General features: G+C 39.9%; 1 protein-coding gene across 1 annotated transcript; it reads right to left on the minus strand.

Moving 5' to 3' along the window:
* Positions 1-491: 491 nt before the first annotated feature.
* On the minus strand, positions 492-25,813 carry fcho2 (FCH and mu domain containing endocytic adaptor 2). The gene is made up of 30 exons (XM_072454453.1): positions 25,638-25,813; positions 22,170-22,261; positions 19,328-19,402; positions 19,108-19,249; positions 18,645-18,797; positions 18,457-18,561; positions 18,206-18,304; positions 16,327-16,423; positions 13,047-13,091; positions 12,893-12,962; positions 12,797-12,821; positions 12,606-12,662; positions 12,143-12,200; positions 11,869-12,044; positions 9,699-9,723; positions 9,249-9,281; positions 8,318-8,357; positions 8,151-8,236; positions 7,522-7,608; positions 5,927-6,400; positions 5,317-5,432; positions 5,112-5,234; positions 4,771-4,906; positions 4,348-4,459; positions 3,712-3,867; positions 3,158-3,290; positions 2,868-3,067; positions 2,721-2,785; positions 2,158-2,322; positions 492-2,088 (listed from the first exon to the last, which is right to left on the minus strand). Exons 1-30 carry the CDS (start codon positions 25,668-25,670, stop codon positions 2,066-2,068), a joined length of 3,201 nt encoding a protein of 1,066 aa, XP_072310554.1. The 5' UTR covers positions 25,671-25,813; the 3' UTR covers positions 492-2,065.
* Positions 25,814-27,717: the final 1,904 nt, after the last annotated feature.

Genomic DNA, 27,717 nt, shown 5'->3' on the forward strand with positions numbered 1-27,717 from the left:
CGATCATCAGTGGTTACTAGATATTTATTATTATACATCTTTGTTTGATTAGCTGTTGGAGGTTCGTGGCTTTCAGCTTCCTGTTATTTACATTTACCATTCAAAAAGATAGCATTTTGTTTTGAATTGTTTGGTAAACGCAGCAGTGGTATTAATTAGTGTGAATATAAATTATACATAGATTGTAAAAGGCGCCTACAGTACTTTCATAAAACAGTTTTGATCGCAATAGGCCCATTTTCAGCCTGTGCTAATGCGCAGTAAATTAACTGTAATGCTGGATGCGTTGAATACTCTGCTGCAGAGTATTCTGCCAAAAGGATCCTCCAGGACATTTTGGACTCATGTGAAGAGCAAAATCATCGAAACACATCTTCTAAAAAATACTGAAAATGTATAAACAACATATTCTGTAGTAAAATGTATGTCTATATTTAAGCCAAACTTGTATTCAAAATCTAAACATAAATAAAGAAATCGCATGAAACACATTTAAAGTTGTAATTTCCATATATTTGTATATATTTATATATTACACATTTAATACAGGCGTAATGCAAAAATCATAAGGACAAAGTGGCAAAGATATTGGTAAAAATTTACAATTTGACAACCATTTACACATTGTTTATCTCCAATAAATTCTGTTTGTTACAAGTTAAGAAAAAACATTGTGAAAGTGAGAAGAAAGAGTTTGTGTATTTAAATTGAGCGATAGCAAGAACCAGCTTGCTAAAATGTTTGTTTTTTGTTAACATGGTAAACCTCTATTCATTTCTGATGTGATATTATCTTCATTTTACCTTCCAAATTGTGACAGATTTATGCTTAGTGTTGCAACCAGGCACAGCATTATGAACAATTTACAAAAAGATGTTGGACTTTTCGAATGTCATTATCCCCTCATCACCTGCTTAATAAGGTGTTACTACTCGACGTCTGATGACATATAAAGTCAATGTAAAGACCAAGTAAATTAATCATTCCTGAACCTCCAGAGGAAAGTATAACCTCGAAAACATCTTGGTACTTGTGCTTTTTGCTAATTGAATTGAATCCTCTGAGAGTAAAAGGAGGTGCAACGGCTCCACATCAACAACACTGGATTAGCCAATGTTCTGAGTTAGTGATAAGGCATTAAAGGATTTATTTGGCCTTGTAGTGCTACTGCTGCACAGGCACCTGTGGTGCCCTTGAACTGAATTAAGATATGAAAAAGGACATAAACAGTTTCAAGAGGCAAACAGGTTCTTTCACTTTTGGAAGACTGTCGAGTTATAAAAGATGAGGCATTTCCCTTCTATATCCAATAAAGCAGTAAAACATAACTGGCACAATGTTACGCATTAGCCTCATTAAACGCACAAGACAAAGGTCGATTCAGGCACATCTCCACATTAACAAGGCACTAGGTGCCTAAAAGAATGGCCAATCGTACAAAATGTAATGAGGAAAGTCCCTTGAATCGTTTGTACAGAAAAGACAGGGCATACAAATCTGACAGGTAATTAAAAAGACAAGACAGTGATCACAGGTCCCACTTTGGGTGATTAGAAAATCATATCTTACCACAGAAATGTAGCTTAAATCTGGAAACTCTCCTCTGGGTCAAAAATATTAATGGACATGAACTTTGATCCACAGTAACAGGCACTGAGGTCAGTTTTTTTGCATTTGTTAAAAAGCACTTCATGATATTGTGCCACTAGGAGATAGGCATTAGTGAAAAAATTATCCGAGTTATAGTTGGTCAAGCTGTGGATTTGATACATAGTTTGTCTTTTCTTTCATGCAGCGTTGTTTAGTAAGGATTGTTAGTGCACGTTAGATTTATATCTAATTCATAAACACTTTTTACACAAAGTGTATTGAACAAAAGCTCATTATACTTAATTTTGACACTTTTCTTATTATTTGCTCTTCCTTTTTTGTCTTTTACACAGTGTTCATTACTCAGTGCTGCTTAATTGTAGTGAGTTTCCCACTTCCAAGGTAAAAATATACCTGCGCTTGGATGGATTCATAATTGGCTTCAAGAAACAACCAGAAGAGCGAGTCAGCTACCTCAGCAATCTGCCATGTAACGTCCTAAAGAAAACAGAGGTGTTAGATTATTAAAATAACAGCCCCACAAGTGTATGATAAAAGCTAACCAACCTGTAGCAAATCTCTTCTTATTGAGCGACAGTCTGTAACCAGAGCCGTGCAGCTCCATGTTCACTCCCGACAGTGTGCTCCCCTCACTCATAAACTGCACCGCGAGAGTGGAGGGGGTCGACGGACCATTTGAGAGCTCAAACTTGGCCCTTACAGACCCAGAACCTGAGGTCAAGCACAAATCATGAGGCAATTCATCATCACTTAAATTATATTCACAGAAATCATTAAAACGTGTTCCCTTTTTATAGCTGTCCAGGCCTTAGGTTTATCCAAAGAACACAGCTTCAGATCACGCACCACAAATTGTAATACCGTATTTTCCGGACAATAAGTCGCACCTTTTTTCATAGTTTTGGCCGGGGTGCGACTTATATTTATACTTATATACTTATACTCTGGAGGGACTTATATGTGATATTATTTGTTATTTTCACACTTGCAACCGCATTTCATACTCCATTATGTTCTATTCTTCTATGTCTTCTCTATTATGCATTTTTTTGGCTGGTGCGACTTATAGTCCGGAAAATACGGTAAATGACAAAAACAAGAATGCTTACCTTCATTATCAGATTTGTCTGAGATGTCGCTCAGCTTCCACAAGCACTTGTTCTGCTCAGAGTTCCTTTATGAATAAAAAGTGATATAATATAAAGAATCTATAATAATCATTTAGTGTGGAACATTGAATGTGTGTTTCTCCTCACCAGACGGCGTTGGGGAGAGACTGCATGCTGGTCACCCCCCCGTCCACAGGCACTAGTATCTGGACGTTGGTCAGAGGGCCCGGCGAGGCCATGGACTCTGGGTTATAGCGGTAATCCAAGCGAAGGTCTGTGGTGCTTGGGGTGCACTTCCAGTAGACCGCCAGGTTGAGGGGCGTGGAGAGGATCCCATCAGTAAGCACCTAAACGCACCATCACAAAACAACATTTTGAGTCGTAAAAAAAACATGTAGGGTATCTTTTTTTTAATATTGTGATGCAATCATACTGACCTGGTATTTTAATATATCGATATTGAAGTAAGATGCTGAGGGGTTCTGCTCTGACACTTTCCTGAGGTAGGACATTAGCGCTTGCATGTTGAAACAATAGTCCTTACAATCAGAGTCACTTTGGGAAGGATCACTGAAGAAAAGGACAAACCATTTCAGTAAATAGAGACAAACAAAAGGGGTTGAAATTCAATATTTATTTATTTTTAAAGTTTCAGTATAAAACGTGACCAAATGAGGATGTTAAATGACCCAAATAAACAACATGCTACTTCTGACATACGATTTGTGAGATAAAATAATGTGTTGAATGGTTTGGCGCACACTTGTTATTTTAGAATAAAAAGTTGTTCAAATGAGGCATGGTGTGTTGAAAGCTTAGTCGTTAGCGTTTGGTGGAAAATATTTCTCCCGACAGTTTAATGATGGGTTTATGTCAGATTACTAATTGAGTTTCCTCCCATTGACGCAGTCTACATTTCCTCAGTTCTCCCACAAATCATATGCAGACATCTCTTTCATTTAAGCTCGGAGCCTTGTGGAGATCAGCTCACCTGTGAATCAGTTGCTGGTTTGGGAGGATCTGCTCCAACCTGCTGGTGTTCTTGAGTTTGAAGGTGAGAACGGCCGGGGAAGGGTTGGATGTAAACACTTTGATAATGCCCATGGGGAACGACAGCGTCATGTCTCCAGTTATCTTCACGATGCACCTGCAGAAAAAACATTTACTCATTTAAAGCATAATACAATATTGTGGACAATTATATAACACTTGTATTAACAGTTTCAGGGACGGTTTCTTTGTGCAATTTAAGCATGATTTCAGAGTCTTTGCTGTGGTGCATTGCGTCCATGCTGCATTGGTCCTGAAATGTTCCATTTGCTAATCCCTGAAAAAATAAGCCCTTTTCACTGCAGCAATTTAACGGCAGTTAACCAATAAAAGGCTGTATGTTTTCTCTGCCCTACACTGTAATCTGCCCCATGTATGTAATCCACACTGAAAGAATGGTGTCAGACGAAAGGAAAACATTCAACACATGCAGTGTGAAATGGCGACTGTGTAAGCAGTCTGAGGTCTGTGCGTCGTGCACATGGACAATATGACAAGTCTCTTATTAAATGCTTCAAATGAAGGTAACTTCTAACATTATGTTCAAATCAGCAGCAGGTAGTCATGTGAGACTCACTTAGAGGGATCAGCTCCTTTGAAGTAAGCATTAACCGTCTCTGTGAAGGCAACGGCAATGGGCAAAGCATCCAGGGATCCTAAGGTCACAGGGCTTGGACCACGCGAAGTTCCTGAAAAGAAAAACTATTAGTTTGGTTAAAACTTTAATATTGAAACCGTATTATGATAGACGTGCACTGTTTTAGACTGGAAACGGGTTCAGACTTTATTTTCCAGGACAATAAGCATTAGTAAATTTGAAATCAATAAAGTGTATTATGTAGAAAGTTTGTATAATCTGAAAGTTATGACTACTACGCAAGTTTGTAATGCATAGTATAAGGTCAAAAGGGAAAATGAACGTACATTTTAGTCCTTGAGTTAGAGGAGTTGTGAGCTTGAGAGAGGAGGGATCTCCCACATAAACCACTAGAAATGGTACCTGCAGGTGTTACACAATTCTTCTCAAAAGTAGGCTGCTTGGCTATGAATACATCATCCTCTTTAAGCCAAAGCAAAAACATAAAGGACAAATGAGGAGATAAAAAACGTGAAGTGAGACGAGTGAGACCATTTACCTGACTGTTAAAAATCCTAATCCTAATAAGAATCCTAATCTTAAAAAACACTTAGAACAAAAATATGCTTTGGCTCAGAACTGGAATGTCACTTCGACTCCTGAACTGGAAGTGTGGAAAGAAAGCAGAGCTACAACAGGTGAAGCGTAAACGGATGAGTGTATAAACCAGTAACAGGTCAAGACTAGACCAGTCTCTCACCAACAGTTGGGGTGTTGCCTGTACTGAATGAGGCATTTGAAGACAAGGAAGATGAACTCTCCGCTCGGGCCAGCGGTGCAGGAGGTGGAGGACTGGCGTTGGTCTTAGGAGGGCTGAAAGGTCGAACCTGACAATTTAAAGAATAGAAAACATCAACATCACCACTTAAGTTCGGATTGGTGAAGGTTATTGATGCCTCGATTACGTACAATCTCGTTTATGCCTGTAAGCTTTCCTGTCGGGAGCTTGGGTCTGGAGGAGGGCCGAGGGGGAGGTATCAGCGCTCCAGCGGTCAGAGGGGTGGTGGGTCTGTTGGGCGGGGGCACTGTCGCAAAACACAAGAGCAATGTGGGATCATTAAGGAAACAAATAACACTTCAGACTGTATGTTGAGGCTTTCAAAAATCATGCATTACCGTATTTTCCGGACTATAATTCGCACCTTTTTTCATAGTTTTGGGGTGCGACTTATACTTATATTTACACTTGTATACTTATATTATACTCCGGAGCGACTTATATGTAATATTATTTGTTATTTTCACACTTGTAACCGCATTTCATACTCTGGTGCAACTTTATGTTTTTTTCTTCTCTATTATGCATTTTTTGGCTGGTGCGACTTATAGTCCGGAAAATATGGTACATAATAAAGCCAAAACAGGCATGTAATATTAAACAGGTTGGGATGCAAAACAAATTCTAAAAATGAAAAGGAACTAAATAAAAATAGGAGGAACATCAAACAAAACTATAAAACTTGAACAGGCATAACATTCCACTCGAGGCAACATTTCCACCTTGTGATGCAAAGGTTACCATTGAACGGTAAGTTCGTTGCAGCCGCTGGTTTATCACTGACGCCACAGAAGACGTCGGTGAAACGAGTGGAGCCGTGGTCTCGGGGCCCCGCTTTACCGTAGGCTTCAGAAGATTCGTCTGACAGGAAACGACTCGACCTGCTGGGCTGCGGGGTCTCCTTCTCCGAGGGCCCAGCGCTTTGGTGTCGAACAGGACCAAAGCTGTCATTGAAGGCGATCCACTGGCTTTGGGACCAGCACACGGTGGAAAACGCGTCCACACTTTTCGGCGGGCTGTCGGCCACTGGACTCTTGACGGGGTCGTCTGTAGGCAGGGTGATGGGGGCGCTGCGGGCTCGGGCCGGTGCAGGTTTGAGCGTTTGGGACGAGTCTTCTGGTGAATCCCAGGGAGAGGAAATGTAAGAGGAGACATCTTTGGACGGCAAGAGCTTAGGCAGTGGAGGAGAGCCCTTGTGCTGTAGCGTCGTGTCAGCTGAGAGGAGCGGAGAGTTTGGTGATGGGAAGCAACAATGGAGTGGTGCAATTAAGTTACAAATATACAAATATATAATGGTTACATACAAGAGAAAACTGTATATTAAAGTGCATGTGACAGGTTAGACGACACATTTCCCTAAAAAGTAGTCAACATGATTATATTTCAGATTTTTGCCTGTGATAACATATAAATTCCATATCAACCATAACCAGTCACATGCCCTTTAACTGCAATGCACACATTTTTAGTATTCCAATTAAGAAAACATAATTTTTAAATAAAACTTCATCAACTACAAACATTATATATCAGTGCATTGACACGCTGTTTGAGTTAAACTACACACATGCAGCCATTTTGGACTCAATTGAGTAGGGCCACATTTTACCAAGTCTTTTTAATGGAGATGTCCACAGTAAATACTGTGGCAGGAAATGAATGTGGTTTAGAGCAGAGTTTAGGCTTTTGAAGAATAAATTATAATATCAAAATCCACAAACCAAACTAAAATAAAAGTCTCATTCATGTAAATAATATTGAAAGATATTTTTTTTTTTTTTTTTTTTTTTAAATAAAAACAAAACAAAAACATTTTATACAAAACTGATAAATGGAGAAAAAAAAATCTCGAGCTGGCTAGTTTAGTATTGTGCAGTTGTTGTATTGAAAACAATGTGCCTGCAGGCCACAGCAATCAGTCTGTAGAGTTTACAGATGTAGAATTGGCAAAACTATAACAATACTAATGACTACAAAAACAAGAAACTAAAAAGTACAATATTAGACCTTTTCTGAACAGATTTAGTATAAATTTGATCAAAACCACATTGTTATTAAATAAAGTATGATCAATTTATGTTGAGCATTATTGTCATCAAAATAAAGTGTTTTATTGCCATTACGGTATTTAAATTGGTGTTGATTATCAAAGCCCAACACTGCTTTGGGGACATTTGTATGTTTAAAGATGATTTGGACTGTTCATGGTCAGATCATCTAAAAACCAAAGCAGAAACCACACCAAACAGACACGTGTTAGCTAAACATGCTCACATAACGTTAAAACTAGAATGGATACGCTTAAGTTTCAAATGACTTTGGACTGTACATTTTACCTTGTGATTCAGGGAGAAAAGCATCATCACACTCATTTACCATTAAAGCTGGAGATGAAGGGTTTGGATAGAAAGGAGAAGCTAGATCTGACAAAAAAAGCCAACATTTTTACATCAAATAATGAAATTAAAATAAATATAAACACAGTGTGAAGGCGTTCAATCTGTTGAGCAGAGCGGCGTAAGTGTCTTGTGTGCAGTTGGAGCTGGTAAAACACTGTACACAGGAGATTAAAGCCGCTATAAGCACAGGCCTAATTCCCATCAGTATGGGGCACTCTGTGATGCTCTTTTGACTTTTAAGCTGTGACCTTCGACAGTAATGAGACACTGTTTGACAACATACGTGCTGGTGGGTTTTATAGCCGACCCGCTGACCTTAACTAGTGCCAATTAACTGTGGATTACGCTTAGCCAAGGCAATGTGTCAGCGCTAATGTCACTCGGTATAAACCCCGGTGCCACAAGGAATCCAAAAGAGTCACCAAACTCAACACATCTGTAAACGAACCGTAATCGCCAAAGAAAACCAAAATACAATAAACAAATACTGGAAGTGCCTCGCGTTCATGGCGCTGAATTAAGAAAACTTTTGGCAATAGTACATAAATGAACACTTAAAGATGTACCTGTTGTGGAGGAGATGGACGAGGAGGAGCCTGCAGCCACATTTGGGCCGAATGGGTCCAGAGATAAGAGGTCATTGTTTGTCAGTCTGATGAGAGGAAAACCAGTGAGGATTCAAATGGAAAATTAAGTATAAGAAAGTGGAAAAGGGAAAAATGGACATTCTTACTCATATGGAGCTGGCACTTTGCCTTTTGTTAATTCGTCACCTAAAAGAAACCAAAAGAGTATTTTATAAAGCACATAAACTGTAGTAGTAAAAATAATGTTGTGTGATGTCTCAAAAGCCAAAATATAGCCGTATAACCAGATTTAATCAAGAAAAAATGTTTACATGTATAATACGCTTAAAGTGCATATGACAGCTTTATTTCACCTCGTTTAGGACGATAAAATCTGTGGTAAATATCTATCATGGTTTTACATCAGTCAAGTGGCAGTTTTTGAGGAATAGTTGAAGAAAAAAAAGTTGAAAAATTTAAATGAAATACAGTTGAATTAGGAAGGAACTTTGTCATTTCCATCCAAACTGCGGAGGCAGATTATGCACTAGGGACACATTCTCTGACAGTTTAAACATGAATAAAAAAATAAGTAAATATGATTTATCAAATAAAATCATAACTATTGTGTAAATTCGTTGCGGCTCAATTTTAAATATAATAATACCGTAAGTCTTAGCTGTCATGTGCACTTCAAATTGGATCCGAACTATAAATCGAGGTTACATAAACAATGAGAGTCAGAGCATTTGCAGAAAGATTCAGGATTGTCAAGTAGAAGCCTGTAAATCTTACTCAAATACTCACTATTGGTGTTTTATTTTTAGTGGTAACACTTTAAAAACAGAGTCTAGAGATAAAAGAGCATTTGTGTCCGTAATTTGTGTGCCCTTTTCTAAAGTGTTACAAAGTGAAAGCAGCAGTTATTCTCAAAACGTCAAAACTCAGATGAAAACAACTTTGACCAGATTATGTAGTGTGTGTCAGAAACGTTAGTCGGGAGCTCCAGCAGTTATGTGAACCATCTCTATAACAAGCAAAGTTGTACATTATTATGAATGGAGAGGAAGGCAGGGAGTAGACCGATGATGTACTTACCACGGCCAAGCTTTACTGTGGCTCCTGTGTGCCCTATGCGTGTGTAAAGTCAAGTTTACATCTATTCAGGACTTTGTGATCAAATGGAAAATGTGTAAAAAACTAAAAAAAACAAAAAAACAACCATTTTCCTTACAATAAAAATGCAAATATTGAACCTAAGGAATATTTAAAAAAAGACTGCAAAAGAAGATAAATCCTGGCATGTAAAGTTACAAATTCTCTAATCTAATCGCGTCATCAGTCCTATTTGTACATAGCTGTGAAATTTCCCTTATAACAACTCTTAAAAAAGGACTTGTTGATTTTGGCAAAGAGAGTGGATTTTTCCCTTTTTAAAAATGGGCTTTATAGCGACATCCCAAGCCAAGAAAAATGGAGACGAGAATTTATACATTCAAGGCCTTTCACAGTCATGGAGTTTGACGGCAGAATACAGAAGATACTCACTGGACTGGTTCCTCCTCATTTGACCCTGTACAAGAGACAAAAGAGCAGCTATTAGAGTAAAAGACTATTAACTACGATAATACACGGTTTGTTAGAATGTAGATGTATACATACTGAATACATACTTGCCCCAACGATTAAACATGACTAAAATTACATAAATGTACAGATGTTCAATAAAAATATATATCAACATTTATGAATCTATAAAAATAACAAATGTACTACTATATACTATATACTAATGTATTATATATTTCTTCATCATCGTCATCAAAATTATTATTACTAGTGAAGACAGGAGTTTTCCTCATTAAGAGTAAAAATTACACCTTTATAGTCGGCACATTCCAGACGTTTAACCAAAGGTGAAAACTTCAACAGCCCAAGACTCAGTTGGGGACAACAAAAAACACTGCCCCTGGACTTTTGCACTTGCCTCCATTCAACTGAAGGCATAAATCAGCCATATCACACAGTTTAACACAATATAAACAAGATTTACTTCTGGGGGCCACCAGCAAAATGGAAACTTCGAGCATCCATTTCATTCAAGAATTTATTTGTCAGGGGAGAAAGGTTCGAGTGATGGCGGGTTTTGTCAGAACAAACAGAAACGGGTTAAAAGAACACGGCAAATCATTTAACCACCGCAGCACTGTGAGGGCCAGAGTTTAGTCCCACAGGCGCTAAGCAGCAAATGGGTTCAATTACGGCTCTGGCTGGCCACACACACTCATGACTTCCATCTCTGTTTCAATAAAGGCGCTGCGCTGCAGAGGGGGAGGCGAACAGGAGGAGGAATACAAAAAGACACAAAAAGTGAACTCCGAGCTGGAGCGGTGGGCCGCGGAGGAAGAGGTCTTACAAATAATTTACCCCAGATGATGCAAAATTTGTCACTATCTCAGATGTTTATCCACAAAAGACTGCAAGAGTTTACTATGGCTGCACGCTATGAGGAAATAATGCAATAGTTCATCATCATTTCAAGAATTGCGTTATTTGAGCATAAGTACACAGTAAGCTCAGCTAACTTACAACCGTAACGTAAAGGACTTAACAGAGATTTAACCAACCCAGAGAAAATGTAGGACTAAAAAAAAATGTTTACTACAAGATGACATCAATATCATATCATCAAAAAATGTGCAGGATAATTGTGCAGGTCAAATGCAGAAATGTGGACAGTAGAAACGAGGCGCACATGTCCAATATCACGGCGGTAGCTTTTATCTTCTAAACTTTATGAATTGTTTGGACTTTGGAGTTTCAAACCTTGTTATTCTGAAAATACTTAGAAACTATATCTAAAAATAACAAGCTGAAATAATAATGTTATGATATATTTATAATAAGTTAAATTAGATTATTCATCCATTTATGCATGTGGAGTTCAATTACATTCACATATTACTGTGTTGCATTATTGTTATTAAAACCTTAAAAAGGATATTATGTATAAAATGCATATTAAATCAGCAAAAGACATAAGTGTAGATGTTTAGAGAATTTTGAACAGAAAAGAGCATAAATGACACCAAGTATAGGGAAAGTCATTTAGCCCATAACGATGGCGTGACAGAGACTTCACACTGAGCGAGGCCCTCTGCACTAAAGCCAACAGCAGCAGCAGCAACAACAGCAGCAGCAGCAGCAGCAGCAGCAGCAGCAGCCGCACGGGGAACGCACGGGGAACGCACGGGGAACGCACGGGGAACGCACGGGGAACGCACGGGGAACGCACGGGGAACGCACGGGGTTTGAACACAAGCAACAGTGACTTCAATGTCTTATGGCACCGGCTGTTGTTTATCAAGAAACTGACAGCTCAACACAACGAACACTAAACTTCTATTCCTTTGGACGGGGGTGGAAGTGACGATTTCCATGATTTTTGTTTACCCGTTCTTGGGACCGGCAGAAGAACATCTTCGATAATTGCAGGACGAGATATTTGTATGTATTGAGATTGCTAAAACATAACAGATATTCCATTACAAATGAACAGCTAAAACGATGTAGAAAGTTTTAAAGCTTGACTTGAAGCTACGGCTGCCTGCACAGTTCCTCAGCATGTTCTCCCTTCAGTTTGACATGCTCCTGTTGCCCTCTAGTGTTACAGAGGTGTATGTAGATGTGCGGCCTCTTACGGAGTTGGGGCTCATACCAAGGCTGAGGGAGAGAGGATGATGTTTCCGATGGAGGCCTTCAGTTCATCGATAGTGGCCCGGTTCTGGTGCGTCCCGTTGTTTGGTTGAACTGGCTTGATTTCGACGTGAAACTTTCGTGGTTCATCTTCATCTTCTGAATCGCTGGACGAGTAGAAGGAGTTTTCTTTGGGATGTGACCCAAACGGTTAAGAAATGTGTACCGTATATGCACAACACGAAAGAATGCGAATACTACTACTACTAATTGTAAAGTAGTAACCAAAAGGATATTGTTTTCATTGTCCTCTGGCCTTATGCAGAAGCCCTCTGCGTCGACCTGGGGGACGTTCTGAGGAAAAAAACAGAAAACATGTTGGAAATAGAAGTGAAAATGCTGAATTATCGACAATATTGAGAATGTTTACCTCAAATTCAAATTTTGCTTATCGTTTATAACAATATATTTTTTTAAAGAAAAAAACTCTTTCATAAAAGGATATAAACTGATATTTCTGTACATTTGCGGATCATTTTAAAATCCTTTCAAAATCTTTATGACATCAAGACCTCCTCTAATATAGACATTACAAAGACACATTTCGGCAAATTTCTGCGAAAAGATATTCTGATTATTGTTACGAATTACAGTAACTAATATAAATAATATAAATATATTTTGTTTGGTCAATTCCACTGGTATTGGAAATAAAACAATATTTATCTCATTGGTTATGTGGTCATTCTGCCTGCTTACAGCGTTCTGGATGTCTATGGCTCCATAATATCCTGGAGGAGCACCATTGGCAGTGTTCTATCAACATAGACAAAGAAAAACAAAAAAAAATGCAGTTGAGGAGGGCTCTTGCACCTACAGCCAATACATTCACTCAAAACAAACGCATTATACAAAAAGAAGCAAGTTTATATTGTATCACCAAAACTCACAGTAGCTTCAACCTCTGTCGACTCTCTGAAAAAAAAATCATAATTTATTTTTTAAAGTGAACAGATTAAATGTACTATTAAATTGACTCTACTCACGTAGAGTCTGTGTCCTTGTCTTTCCTCCGCCCTGGGATACCAAAAGGTTTCCTCTTTCTGGGTTTTGCGCCTTAGAAAACATAAGAATATTATAGAACCATTACAATGAAAGCTAAACATTTATATTGGTAAATTATTACATTACATGACTGACCTTCTGTAGCAATTGCTATATTGCACTCCTCAAACTCAATAGGTCCTAACGAGACAAAGAATAATTGAGGTTCATTTGGTGCAGAAAGGGTCACTGATTCACAGCTGGGACTGCAGTGAAAGTACATCACGCAATAATTACACATACGCAACACAGGAGAAAGGCAGTGAGAAGCACGCAACATGCAGTCTGGCGTGCCATACACAGTGTGTACACAAACGGGGCTGGGCCAGTCCCGGAGGGCAGACAGGGTCAATGACAGAGTCAACTGCATGTCTGGTGGCTCTGCAGAGATGTGGCACTTCCTCCTGGAGAAACCACGCACTCTCCCTGGGCCAACACAAAACCAACACCGGGGACACATCCGCACAAACTGAACTGAAACTACACACGTGCAGATACTAAAGTGAGCTCACACTGAATCTGTTCACATATGACACGCAAAGTCATTTAAACCTATTATAATAAGACCAACAAGTCCAAGATTAGATGCAGGGAAGTGTTTGAATCCCCATGGACAAATCTGCTCTCAGGCTTAAGACATGCAATTTTCTACTTTGTGGCATGCAGATATAAGACGTTCACACAAACGAGCAGGAGTACAAACATGAGGTCAGAAACATGTCTTACAAGGTCTAGGGCTGGGGATCAATCAGGTAGGTACTTGAAGGATATCTGCTTTTCAGTGACTATTGTAGTAATCATTATACAATGAAGTACAATGTTTATCATTCTAATTCCAAAAAGTTTTTTATAATTCAAGTGTATGGTGAAACTGCCTTATTTTTACAGTGCTCCCAGGCATGAAAATGCACCAGCTTTAAATACTAGAAATGCCTTAATTGTGTATACTGTGTTGGCATGGTTTATACTGGATAATACTACAGTTACCATTAAATTCTTAAAAACAATTACACAAAAATGCATTAGCAAGTAGAGTATTACTATTATTATAGTATTACCTTCAAGAATCTCACTTTGGAAATTGCTGTATACGGTTTATAAAGTGCCCATATAAGTGAAGCTGTACAGGTTGTGACGATACTATCATTTTATAAGGTAAATGTGAATGTGTTACATTTATAACAGGGGGGTTAGCTATTAAAAGGGCTGGGCAATAATGTTATTTTTTTTTTTTAATCGATCTTGATTTTTATCTTATTTTATTTGGCCTTAACAACAACAATAAAGTAAAAATTACACAAATAATATTCAGATTTCTTCCTCCAAAGTCAGACCTATGCAGAGAGAGGCTCGATTTAAAAAACCCACCCAAATAATTGACAATTTCACAAAACTCAATCTCAAGCTGTCAATCTTTCGAATAATTGCCCTGTATCTCTTCTGCTGGGCGGTTGCATGTCTTTAATGAAAATAATTGCCCCTACATAATTCTGATGCCGCTAAATGTATTTATGCATTTTACCAGCCGGATTAGCCCATTGTCTGTCCGAGGCGTATCAGGACTCTTTATCGCCACGTAATACTTCATAGTAAATCAGTATAAGCTTTTTGTGTCATACTGTTTACTTAAAAAATGAGCAAACAAAGCTAATGGTATTTTACTTGCAACGCAATTAGTGTCCATTCTCCACTCTCATCTTCCCAGAGGACAATGGGGGCAAACACAACTGACACATTGTTTGGCGCGTGCATCGCAGAGTGAAGAGCAGGGAAGCGGCGAGTCACGAGAGGCCTGCATCACGGCAAGTGAAGTGGATACAGTACACAAATGACTGGTCTACTCTACTGTGCAATATCAGGCCTCTTCACCACTGGCAAATCAGCACTGACAGCACAAAAAACATGCCAGTCAAGTCACAAGGGGCTTGCTCGAGTTTGTCCTAAAGAAGGACAGATCATGCAGATCATGATGCTACTCGAGTCATTGCCATTAATTTACTGGAATCATGGCATTAAAAATAAATAATTTATATATTTGCAATAATTGGTAGTATAAAGTATTCAAGTATAAAACTGAATGTGTGAAGTGTGTTCTGCATTGTTTACCAAGCTGGCGTGTAAAGGCCCAACCTGCTGTAATCAGCAAAATATTGGAGACAATATTTATGCAGAGGGACGTCATAAAAAGTCCAAACAACAGACGCTTGAACATTACCTAAAGCTGGGCACACATTAGGAACAGCTTAACGTCTCATAAACACACACACAGTGATGTTTATACAGGAGAAGATGTTTCTTTTCTTTCTACTCTCTGTGAGGGATGCAGACTGTCACGCTTGAATGGAGAATGGTTTTTAAATTGTATATGCTTCACATGGTGCTGGGAGAGAGGGGGGCGGGGGTTGCGTGTCTGGCCCATGGCCAGTTGACAGCTCAGCTGGATATCGTTGAAGACTCAAAACCCCCCTGCCTCGCAGCGTGTCACTTTGGGATTGTTTCCGCAATAGAAAGTTTATTCAACCTCTCTCTCTCTAAAGGCACTGGACCGGCCATCCGTTCAGCCATTTAATCAGAGGACAGACAGGTTATTTTTCTGACAGGGTCAGAGCTGCTGTTCTATCGCTAATGAACAGTTTGATACTCAAGGAATTTTCTAACCGTTTTTTAGACTCAATTGATTCTGCTGTCCAAACAAATGAAGGCTTCTTACAGTCTGAGCCTGAGCGCAGAGGTCATTGCTTGTGTACACACAAACACAGCAGAGGGGAACCCTTGTGCCTTTAACCTATTATAGTGATATAGACAAGCGCTGTAGAGAGAGAATAATTATAGACATTTTACAAGTCGATGGCTTATATTTTTACTGCAGCTCTTGTTAATAGGAAGAACAACAATGATTAAAATAATAAAAACATCAATTATGTAAGCTTGCATCCAGTTTACGAACAACTAGGCAATGCACGGGGGGAAGAGGGAGGAGTGGGGTGAGCTAAGACGTTTGAAGAGCATTCCCTTGATTATTGCAGCATGGCAAAGTTTACACAAGAGTGGTTGTTGAGCTGTGACCTCCTGAAAAGGTTGGCTCTGACTGCTTAGTCTGTGAGCAGAGCAGGGCAAAGCCCCTGTGTGTCACATGCTGAATGGAATGTCGAGCTTGCCTACCTTTGCAGCAGATTACAATGATTGATCCTGATGGCGCTCTACTACTTCTAATTGCCCTTCTCCCTGCACTTATTCCCTTCCGACACAGAAACTGGGCTGTCCACACCAGAACATGCACCAATAAAACCATTCATCTCCCCATCGTCCGACTTTCTTCAAGACACAACCTGATGGACCATTAGAACATGATGTTAGGTAATTAAACAAGTCTTACCTGGTCTATCTTTGCCTGTTCCTTTAGTTTCTGCCAGTTTTTGTATTAAGCTTTCCACTGATGTATTTTCAATGTTTCTCACAAATTCATTTTGGAACTGAAAAAAAAAAACAATTAATCAAATCAAAAATAAATCAAAATTAATTACAATTCAGTCACCCATTTAAAATACAAATGAGATTTACCTGCATAATAACGTATTTATACAGATACGGAAAAGGATTTGAATTGCCAAGTTGAAGGGGAGCAGTCATACATTTGTATTTTGCTCCAGAATATAGATTTATGTGTGACTACTTTTAAAGTTTTAACTTGCTGTTGGTATTGTGGTCTTGAATTGAAGATTGTTTTCAGTGAGCCTGAGATACTGCTGCGCTTATTGTAGGACACATGCACACAAGTAACACAAGCACGCATACAGGCCCCATCTATGTGTAGGACACACCAACCCTAGGTCCCCTTGTGGCAGTCTGCGTACATTAGCCGAGTGTGCGCGTGTGCGTGCATGTTTGTGTGTGTGCGTGCATGCATGTGTGCGTGCATGCATGTGTGTGTGTGCATGTTTGTGTGTGTGCATGCATGTGTGCGTGCATGTGTGTGTGTATGTATGTTGTGCGTGCATGCATGTGTGCGTGCATGTGTGTGCGTGCATGTTTGTGTGTGTGCATGCATGTATGTGTGCGTGCATGCATGTGTGCGTGCATGTGTGTGCGTGCATGTATGTGTGTGCGTGCATGTATGTGTGCATGCATGTGTGCGTGCATGTGTGTGCGTGCATGTGTGTGTGTATGTATGTGTGTGCGTGCATGTATGTGTGTGTGCGTGTGTCGGGGGTGATGTTAGTGCTGCAGACCGGCTGTGGCGACGATCTGTGCTCTACAAACCACACACGCGATTGGTCAGGTTCTGCTGCCGTGAAGGAGGACGCTAATGCAATCAACCTGTCTTTAACACGTCTTTAAGAGCTTCTTTCTCACACAAACGTGCATTTACAAACACAAAGAGCACGCACAGGGACAGACATGCACACACCTTTAAGAGCAGCCCTCTGTGCAAAGCGGCAGACAACAAACGGCACTTCAAAAATATACAGCCGCTTCCCACGCACTCCTCTTGTCTACTGAACTTTGTGTGCGCCATCACCATAATATCAACAAGAGCAGAACAGTGGTGGAAGAAGTGCTCCATTTTGTTACTTAAGTAAAAGTACAGATGATGGAGCAAAAGAATACTTGTGTGAAAGCAAAAGTAACAAAATAAAAATCGACATATGGTAAGTAAAAGAATGAAAGTACACGTAAAATGTAATTTACACAGATTTTGGTCTTCAGAAGCAATTTTCCTTTTTTTGTTGTTGCTCAAAGCCAGGAATTGAAACTAAACAAATCCAAGCATAAATGTGCACAAAATAAACCCTCAGCCATTTCAGCAGGTCTAAAGCCATGAGAAAAAGACCAGTTCAAAAATGTAGTGGCATAGATTCCTGCTCTCAAATGTAATGAAAGACAAATTAAAAATATCCACTTCAGTAAAAGTACAGACACCTAAGAATTTAAGAAAGTACAGTCCTGATACATTTGTACTTCATTACTTCACCACTGGAGAAACTAAGCATGGCTCTGTTATACCAACAATGTGGAGCAATGTCGCCCTCTACAGGAAACGAAGCAACTACAAGAGTACAGATCGAGTGCGTTTGCAGGCGCACGAATAACACGGTTATGATCAGGTTTTTTAAGTATCCTTCTTTTTTGGACAGGCAGTATATTTGGTACTAACATAGGCTGAGCTCGAGGTCCTTCCCATATCTCACTTGAATGATTATTGAGGAAAGCACACTGTTGACTGGATGAAAGAATGTGTCAGTGGACATTCTCACCTCGCCTAAAAGTGCATGCGTTTCTTCAACCGACTGTGAATACGAATGAATGATCTCCTTCATTTGGTGAATGTGATTTTCTTCAATGTCCTGGAATTTCTGGTCGAAACAAAAAAGGGGGGAACAAAATTGTTAATTTGCATTGACATAATAAATAATTAGCATTTGCTTTTGAATTGACATAATAAATACATTATTGCAACACAAATACATTTGCTCGTACATACGACACAGATTACTAAACGTCGTACCTGTGCAGTCTCCGCCATTCTCTGCTCAAATTCTGACTTTGCAGTGGCATATTTCTCAACATACGACTTGTAGGTTTCTGTAGCTTTTTTGGCTTTGACACCCGCCTGTAAAAGCAAAGGCAGTTAACTATATTGTCTGAAATATGTAGTGGGAAAAAAGCAAGCTATAAAATGTGTAAGAGACTAACCTTGTCCACGTCTCGCTGCGTGGCCCCCTCTTTACGGAGGCGTTCCTGATCCAGCGTTTTGGCATTGTAGATCTCCTTGGACTTCAGCAGAGCCTGAGATATGGTCTGGATATTCTGGACGGCCTCTAAAGTGGGTGCAACCTCTTCTTTTGTCTAAAATTGCAAAAAATAAATCATTAAATAAAACGGGCAAACGTCACCAATATGTTGTCAGATACAAGATAAAAATGTTTGATCACACAATAATACACAGATATTAATGCTCTGGGATATTTTAAAATAAGAGTCAGAGTCTACAATCCAGCCCTGGCAGTTGACCATGAACTTGACCTCAGGCTCTTCCTTGTTTCTAGACGGCTCATAAACTGTGGACAAATTGTCTGAGAGACTCTGGAGAATGTCAGATGTTTCTCCCCTACTGAACAGTTATTCACATTTACTTTGTTTGTTGTCATTTGTGTACCTTTTTGTGCGATTTGGCCTGCTCCTCCACATATTTCTGGACCTCTTTTATAAGCTCCTGAAGTTTTCGTACCAGTTCCATATGACAGGTAGCCAATTTCTCCGTAGAGCTTTTGAACACATCCCAGACCGGAGCAAATGTCCTGTGAAGATTGTGGATAACATGGTAAGCGTGTAGTATTTGCCAGGTTGCATGTTATTCAATACGTTTAAGTACAAACCCAAGTTGAGAAAAGTTTCCAGCAGATTTTGCAAGTTTGGTCATTGACCGGGCGTATGCTTCCTCGATAGTACTCCTATAAAAGAACACATCAAACTTCGTTAAGACGAGGGCGCAAAATGTAGTAATAATCCACCACCAGGTGTGTGGGATATGCTCTTACAGGTTTTAAAGCCTTTCAACCAAAAAAAGAGAGAAAAATATTTATCAAATCATTTCCCTGGGATCATTTTCACGTTCGACATTTGTTAGTATTGTGACAGACAAGTATACAGGTATACATTTGTGTAAACTTAGTATAAACAATACAATAATGTATACTAATGTTTAAAGCACATTATTGAGTTAATGATGATAAAGTATTTTTTACTAGTTCATTTGGCCCAATTTATCCTCTGGGCCTGACCACATTTGGCCCACAGGCCGTAGTTTGGAGACCCCTGCTGTAATCTTGTGACGGTCAGTGATTTTTCGACAACCATGGCATGATTAGGGCACGGTAAACTAGACATTAAAAGAGTTTTTGATAATAATTCTATCCAACAATATTCTTCCTTTTTCTGTCGACAGAAAGACTTAATCTTTCAAATACATGATGGGGATGGTTCACTCTGTGCATAATGAAAGTATAAAATACATGTACTTACTTCTGGAATTAAATAATACTTTCGTAAAAAATATTTTTTGTAGAACACCAATGCCAGTCATGTCTCAATTGAAAACTCTGGATTCAGTCATTGAAATAACTATGAAGCTGAGATGGCACTGATTAATGATCGGCTGCAGATTATTATCAGATTATTTCTTATCCCAAACAAAAGTCACCACTTGGATTCAACTAAGCAAATACAGTAGTTACGAGCCTATTTTTGGATAACTGCTGCAACACAACATTTAAACCAAATTGATGCAGTGAGTGGCTTCTCATTTCTGAAACAACCATGTGAAAATACGAATCGCGTGGTCATGGAAAATGTTGTCAGTAGGGATGCATACCTAAACCCACGTTCAGGTTCAAGTCCGGATTCGAATCCAGAGGTTTAGGTTCAGGTCCGGACCTAATGAGTCTGGCTGAACTCATGCCATATTTGCATAATGTTACAACAGCATAACACAAGCTACTTGGCTCAATTAAGTTGAAGACACATGAACAAGGACTTCTATCAAACACAAGGCTTAACTGCAGAGTGAAATAAACTCAACTTGTCTGGTTTATTCACTGTTTATTAACAGAAGTTACAACTTACAAATCACAAGCTACGAGCTAGCTAACACACATTCATGTGTTTTACTCTTTTACTAGAGGAACAACTCCCGAACAAGAGCATGTTGAGTATTGGTATTGGGGCAGCTGTTTCAGCTGATACTATGTTTGTCAAGTGTATTACTGGTTTGACTGGGCTGTTCCCCACACCTGAAGTTTAATGCCTTTAGCTACATTTCCACTCTTTAATTTTGCAGATCCATTGGCATCAAAGTCAGGTAAAAACCTTCAAAAACTAGAATAACAGTCAACTAGAACCACTATAAATCAATCAACTTAGCAGTATCAAAAATAGAATATGAAAATATTTTACACTACACACAATACATCATATTAACAGCATTAAACACAAGACCATATTTAACAACTGTAGAATACAAATACTATTACAAAATATAAGCTCCAATTAATGAATCCAGCAATTAGACAATATTACTTTGACTTAGAATTTACTTAGATGTATAAATATGTATGTTGCACATTAACCCACGGAAATAAATGCTACATCGCACCACAACATAACAGTTATTTCATTCATATTGTAGCGACCCTAGTCTCTAGTGCGCGTGCGCGTGGTCTCTGGGGCGGAGCTAAGAGCGGGCTCAGGAGACGAGGTGATTTCTGATGTTCCTGTTCCATCACCATGGTTACGGCCAACATTAACCAACTCTGTTCAAGAAATAAAGTGACAACTTGTGAGCACTAAACCAGTATTACTGACCTGAGCGAGAAGTTACAATATTTACACCCAAACCAAAGCACCACCGGCTCCTTTAACAAGCGTTAAACTAACTCATGGAGCGGCACAAGCGGCGACGCGGCGGCTTCAAACGCTTCAAATAAAGTCAGCTCTCTTAACAGCTGCCTCAATGTTCTGTTTCGCGTCTTTAAACTCATTGCGCCGGCTTCAACTTCTGCCCTGAAGACGTGTGCGTCGCTGATGGCTCCGCGCCATTGACAGCGATGTCAGTGTTTACGTCTTTTCCAGCGCGAATTTCGCGATCTATGGAAGGTTTAGGATGGTTTAGATTCTAGAACGTAAAGGCTATAGAATGTGAGTGGTAGATTTTTAATGAGTGCAGAACCGAATCACCGGGGTTTCGGTTTTTTTGGACCTGAACCGAAACGTTTTTACAAGTCCGGATCCGGTCCGTCGTAGCGGTACGCATCCCTAGTTGTCAGTGTGTTTGAGAAGGCTTAGATCATTGGCATCAAGCAGAGATCACTACACACTACATCTACTACAGATCTGAACCCCAGTGAGAGTGTTGGGGCTGGAGAAGGCTTTGTGCAGTGGTCACTCTCTCACATCATCAAGACAAGATCAGTTGGAGAAAAATAATGCAACACTGGATGGAAATATATATTTTTAAATGCTGCAGAAGCTGTGCCATAGCGGATGTGTGTTGTAATCAAAGCTAAAGATGGTCCTATACAATATAAGAGCATTTTCTATGGCGACTTGTTTTTGGACAGGAGTGTATATCTGGAGGAGGAACGTGGGAGGAAGTTAAGAAAGGAATTTAAGAAAGAAATGGTCAAATTCACTGAAATTGTGTGCAGTGCCTCGTGTTCTTACCTCTCTCGAATGAAGTCTGTCAGCTCCTTGGAGGAAATCTGGCCATGTTTCATGTTATGGTACAGCACATCAAAGCCATTGTTTTTTTCACCCTAAAAAATGCAAACACCTGGATTAAATGCATAACAAGCAACAAGATAACAACAAGATAACAACAAGATAACAACAAGATAACAACAAGATAACACGACATGCATTTGCAACAAGCCTTGGCTTTAAATGCCAACAGGAAGCTAAATAATTCAACCAAAAGGTTAATAATTAGAATCAATTTTATTAATACAAAGCTTAGTAAATATGTAACATTTGGATAAATAGTTTTATGATCACTACATCTTGCAATCGTGTAGAGCAGGCGTGTCCAAACTATGGCCCAGGGCCCAAATTGCCCTCAGGCTTCCAGGTGGATGTTGCCCACAATTACCTCATGAGAAATATATATATATTTTGCAGCAAGTTTAACTCTTCTACCATTATAATCATCATATGCTACATTTTGGTGAGAGGCCGACCGATATTAAGGTTCTGAGACTGAATTATGTTGCACATTAAATCACCCAATGTTGCCAACAATCCTCAGATTGTTCAGAAACATAAAATAATGCAAGTTGTTATTATGCTACATGTTAGCAACGGAAAAAAACAGGGATATTGTGCTATTTAAGATTGTTAATGCATTTTAAAAGACGTGAAGTGATGGGCTGCTTGCAGACGGCCTTTATTGGGCGTTAAGCAACAAATATATAATACAAGCGTGTACTGTAGGTAGAACTGACAACAAAATGCATCTCTAATTACTAGATTAATGAAGGAAACGTAAGTATAAAGTCTTATTCGCATGAAACCATTTCCCCATTCCTGGATCCAATATAACTGGTGCAAAAACTCAACTGATGTGGCTTTGGGTATCAGATTGTTTGGGGGCAAAAGACAAAAAGGTCACAACAGTATGGCAGAGGTCGCAGTAGAAAAGGTACCCATGTGTGTCTTAACCAAATATTTAAGAAACGACAACTGACTTCACAACAGGGAAGTGGGAAAACAAAAGAGAACAGTCAGCAGAAGGATGTCCTTTCAGTGCAATCAGGCATGTGCTTATGAGCAGTGAGATTTCAAAAGAAAAAGACTACAAACTGCCTTTTGTAAGAAAAAAAATGCATTCAAGCTAAATAAACATACAAACTACTAGTAACCTCTGAATAGGACAATCATTAATAGAAGTTCACAACTCCATGTGTTTAATAATCTACACATTGTGAAATAGAAGTCGCCAACAACTTCACTTTATAAGTTTCAAGAAAACGTCATCTGCTGCAAGTGCAAAAAATAACACAATGATGGCAATTAAGTATAAAATGGAACATGTGAACTGGATTTTGTGTTCTGAACTATATTTGCTATTAATTCTCAATCTCAACAATAGGCCTGGACCATCATCATACTAAAGTCAGTCCTTGTCAGAACCATAAACAGACGTTCAGAAACAGCACTTTATCTAGAACATCTGCAGGACAGAGGGCCGTGGAATCTGGCCTTAATGTCTCACACAGAAGACCTCTCCAACAGTACAGCAAACTATAACGTCAAAGACGTTACATAAATTTACATTGTATTGGGTCAAAAAGAATACAAAAATATAAAGACTTATAAAGCTGATGCAACAGGCAACCTGTCAGCCAAGGTTTTTGTTTTTAAATTTAAACAAAAGTATATTTACATGATATACAATACACAATGCATAATATTAACGCAACAAACATTCAATTCTTGATGCAAGGCATGAATGTGACATGTAGGAATATAAACAAAAAGACACTAATAAAAAAGAACAGTAAGGTTGGATGCAAAAGCCCTGCCCCTGATGACATCACAGTGTCTAGTCATGTGACCCAGTGTCGCACACAGAGTTGTGCCCATCAGACAGCGTGCTTGGGCCGGGTTTGTTTGCACTGAAAACACAGTGACAGATTTTATACTTTCTCACAGATATCCCAAAGTTAATTTACAAATTTGTACAAACATGCACAATTTTGCATTATACCCAAAACCACTGAAATGTTTGTTTGTACAGCAGTTTTTTTGGGTCAATGTCTATATGTGACATGGCAAAAGGAAACATTTGGTAGTCTTAATGGTCAGCTTCCTTACTGTCATTTGTTACAGTTGCATGTTGATCTATTGATCTTTTAGATTCTGAAATTGAAAGTTAGTGTAAGCCTACCTCATCTGAACTTTGAACTCTATCATACACTGAAGGCAAATACTGCTCCAGCAGTTAATCTGCTAATACATGGAACATACAAAGAGGTAGTTAGGGCTATTATTTCAAATACGAACCTCTTCAGAATAAAAAAAAAAAGAATAGGACATCACATATACCAGAGACATTATACAAACTGAAAACTCATTATGCCCATAGCATTTAGTTACAGGCTTTGCTACAACATTAAATAGCATCTCCTTGAGACCATGTCTCCTTTATTTTGATAATCATGATTTGCAGTCAAGTCAAAGTCAGACAGAGATGCCAAGAGTGTTTGTGTGCCCTGCATACTAAAAACACAGCACATCTTGCCCATCACTGGTTCCTCTTGTGCTCAGAAGCAGGGCACAAAAACGCCAAAAAACGTATTTTTATCATCATTGTCTGAAAACAATTACTCGAATTTCACACATTTAAGTATTAAACATAACATTGTAAAGCAGACAAGTGTATTTTATCAAGAATTTTGTGTCAAAGCAAAATGTGAATGTAACATGGAGTCTTACATACAGTCTACCACATTTGCTTTATCTTATATCAGCCATTACAGTGGGCTCACAACATAAATCATTAGCTTAGTGTAAAACACAACACTAAACACAGATCATTAGCTTATCAAGTGCATAAGACAACACAAAGCCACGTCAAGAGTAGCACGAACATAAACGTTTAACTGACAGCTGTAGTAACCCCAGTTACTAACGGCGCACGATGAAATCTAGTTCGTCAACATTAGCTTTGCGTTTTCATATTTTTACTGGCTAAAAATCATTCCTATGATCATTACTCTCACTGAAACTTTGTTACGGAAGACATAAACGCGTACAGCCAGAGTCAGTGATTGACGGCTGAGGCGCCCAATGAGAGGTTCGAGACAGATCGTAAACATTCCAAGAAGGGATATTTGCACCAATCAGCGCAAAAGAGGGCGGGTTCTGTGCGGTTTCAAGCTTGATGCATTTAAAGAGGCCCGATCCCCGGGTGGCAAAATATCATCGGCGAAGAATAGTAGAGGTGGTCGTTTGTCATTAACCAGTGGTCTCCCAACTCACTACAGCGCAATACACAATATAATAATACTTCATACGGCCACGTATGTAAGGCGAATACTAGTCAAACCAAAGCTGACAGAAACATGTAAGGAAGGGAGCGCAGTGAGGCACGAATAAGGTATAGCACGGGGTAAATAGCGTAACAACACATACCCAGAAATTCTCGAGGAAGAAGGGTGTTATCATCTTCTTTTAATCCTTTCCACCACAACTCTCAAGTTTGATAAAATACAACTTTAAGGCAGTACTTCTTCCGCTGCCCTCCCTTGTTTCTATGATCGGTTCGTTTTCCTCTCCGCTTTCTTCCCCCTCCCCTTCTGAGACTCCACCTCCTGGATTTGGCCTTCACTGGCCCCAGCTCAAGCAGCGCCCCTACTGGCGGAAGGGAGGATGACTGATGATGAATTTCGCTCTGACCAGTGTTCTAAACTAAAATGTAATAAGTGTATTTTGAACAAGTAACAAAACGAACAGAGTAGTGGCTAAATAGTCTAATTGGGCCTAGCCTACTGAAAATTGGCCAATTAGGGCGTAGGGTTGGCCAAACTGATGAATGATACGGGCTTCTTCATCTTCTTTGGTGTTTTATGGTGGTTGGTATTCAAGCGTTATATTACCACCACCTACTATCTTATTCTTTAGACTTTATTGTTGTTGTTGTTTTATGGCAATTGGTATTTGGCTGCGAAAGTGCGCACGTAGTGCGCACGAAATCGAGCGCGAAGCGCTCGCCCACTTCCAAACACTCACTATGCTATGACAGAAATAGTCAACAATGAGTGAATGGGCGTAGCCCATTCACTCATTGTTGACAACAGCAGCGCGAAGCGCTGCATTCCTCCAAAAACCCTCCTGGCATCGTCCTGTACGCGAGAGTCCATGCCGCAGGCTTGTATCTGCTCAAATCAATGGAAGGCAGCATTGCAACTGTCTGACCAAACATGCGGGCACAGCCCGCATGTTTGGTACCCCGTCGCCCCTGGCAAGTACAGTGAACTAGCCCATGCCGAAGGCATGGATCATGCATACTTACTCCTGCTATGACAGAAATAGTCAACGCCCATTCACTCATTGTTGACAACAGCAGCGCGAAGCGCTGCATTCCTCCAAAATCACTCCTGGCATCATCCCGTATGCGAGAATCCATGCCGCAGGCATGGGCCATGCTTGTATCTGCTCAAATCAATGGAAGTCTATGGGGAGTGGGTGGGCTTACGCGCTCGTAATGATGATTCCACCCCATGGCGGCATCGGGAAGGCTTAGAGCTTTCAAACGATGTATAATTAGGCCCGAGCGCCACAAGCTGGCGAGAGGCCTATTAATCTCGTAAGGCCGTGCGAAGCACGGCTGCAGAAATCGAGCGCGAAGCGCTCGCCCACTTCCAAACACTCACTAACGCACTCCTTCACTCACGCACGCCCCGTGCATACTAATTAGTAGTAGGAAAATGGAACATTACCGTTGTAAACGGGCGAAGCCCGTGCAAAAGTGCGCACTAAACGAGCACTTAAAGCACTCATTTGCCCTAAGTAGCTCACGAATATGTTCCCCATCTCTTGCATGTTCCGTGCATATAAGCATGTAATGCAAAAATTGAACATTATTACTGTATAGAGGGCCAAAAACACAAAGTGGGCGGAGCCAACTCAAAATTAAAGAAAGTACCCGTCAGTGACCAGGGACCCACACCATGAGGTAGGAAAGCGCGAGCGCTTTCCGAAAATGTATAGTTTATGATATTTGAAAAATGGGAAACATTGTTTTCGCATCGGAATATTTAGGCCCGAGCCCCAGCAGGGCGGAGGGCCTATTGCTCCCGCAACGCTGCCGAAGGCAGCGTTGCAACTGTCTGACCAAACATGCGGGCTGCGCCTGCATGTTTGGTACCCCGTCGCCCCTGGCAAGTACAGTGAACTGGCCCATGCCGAAGGCATGGATCATGCATACTTACTCCTGCTATGACAGAAATAGTCAACAATTAGTGAATGGGCGTAGCCCATTCACTAATTGTTGACAACAGCAGCGCGAAGCGCTGCATTCCTCCAAAAACCCTCCTGGCATCGTCCCGTACGCGAGAATCCATGCCGCAGGCATGGGCCATGCTTGTATCTGCTCAAATCAATGGAAGTCTATGGGGAGTGGGCGGGGCATCCCGACGGAATAGGGAGTGACGAGCGCGTAAGCGCTCGTAATGATGATTCCACCCCATGGCGGCATCGGGAAGGCTTAGAG

Source organism: Eucyclogobius newberryi, unplaced genomic scaffold (genome assembly GCF_026437365.1).
Source record: "Eucyclogobius newberryi isolate DKJ021-1_F unplaced genomic scaffold, fEucNew1.0.hap1 SCAF_2, whole genome shotgun sequence".
Lineage (NCBI taxonomy): Eukaryota > Metazoa > Chordata > Actinopteri > Gobiiformes > Gobiidae > Eucyclogobius > Eucyclogobius newberryi.

What these genes read in the sequence shown, in the direction of transcription:
- fcho2 (XM_072454453.1), bottom strand. Translation starts at nt 25,670, where the DNA reads ATGATAACACCCTTCTTCCTCGAGAATTTCTGG. An exon ending in GGAAACTTTTCTCAACTTGG is followed by an intron (nt 19,250 to 19,327) that starts GTTTGTACTTAA and finishes CAATCTTCACAG; the next exon opens with GACATTTGCTCCGGTCTGGG. An exon ending in TCTCTCCCCAACGCCGTCTG is followed by an intron (nt 2,786 to 2,867) that starts GTGAGGAGAAAC and finishes TTATTCATAAAG; the next exon opens with GAACTCTGAGCAGAACAAGT.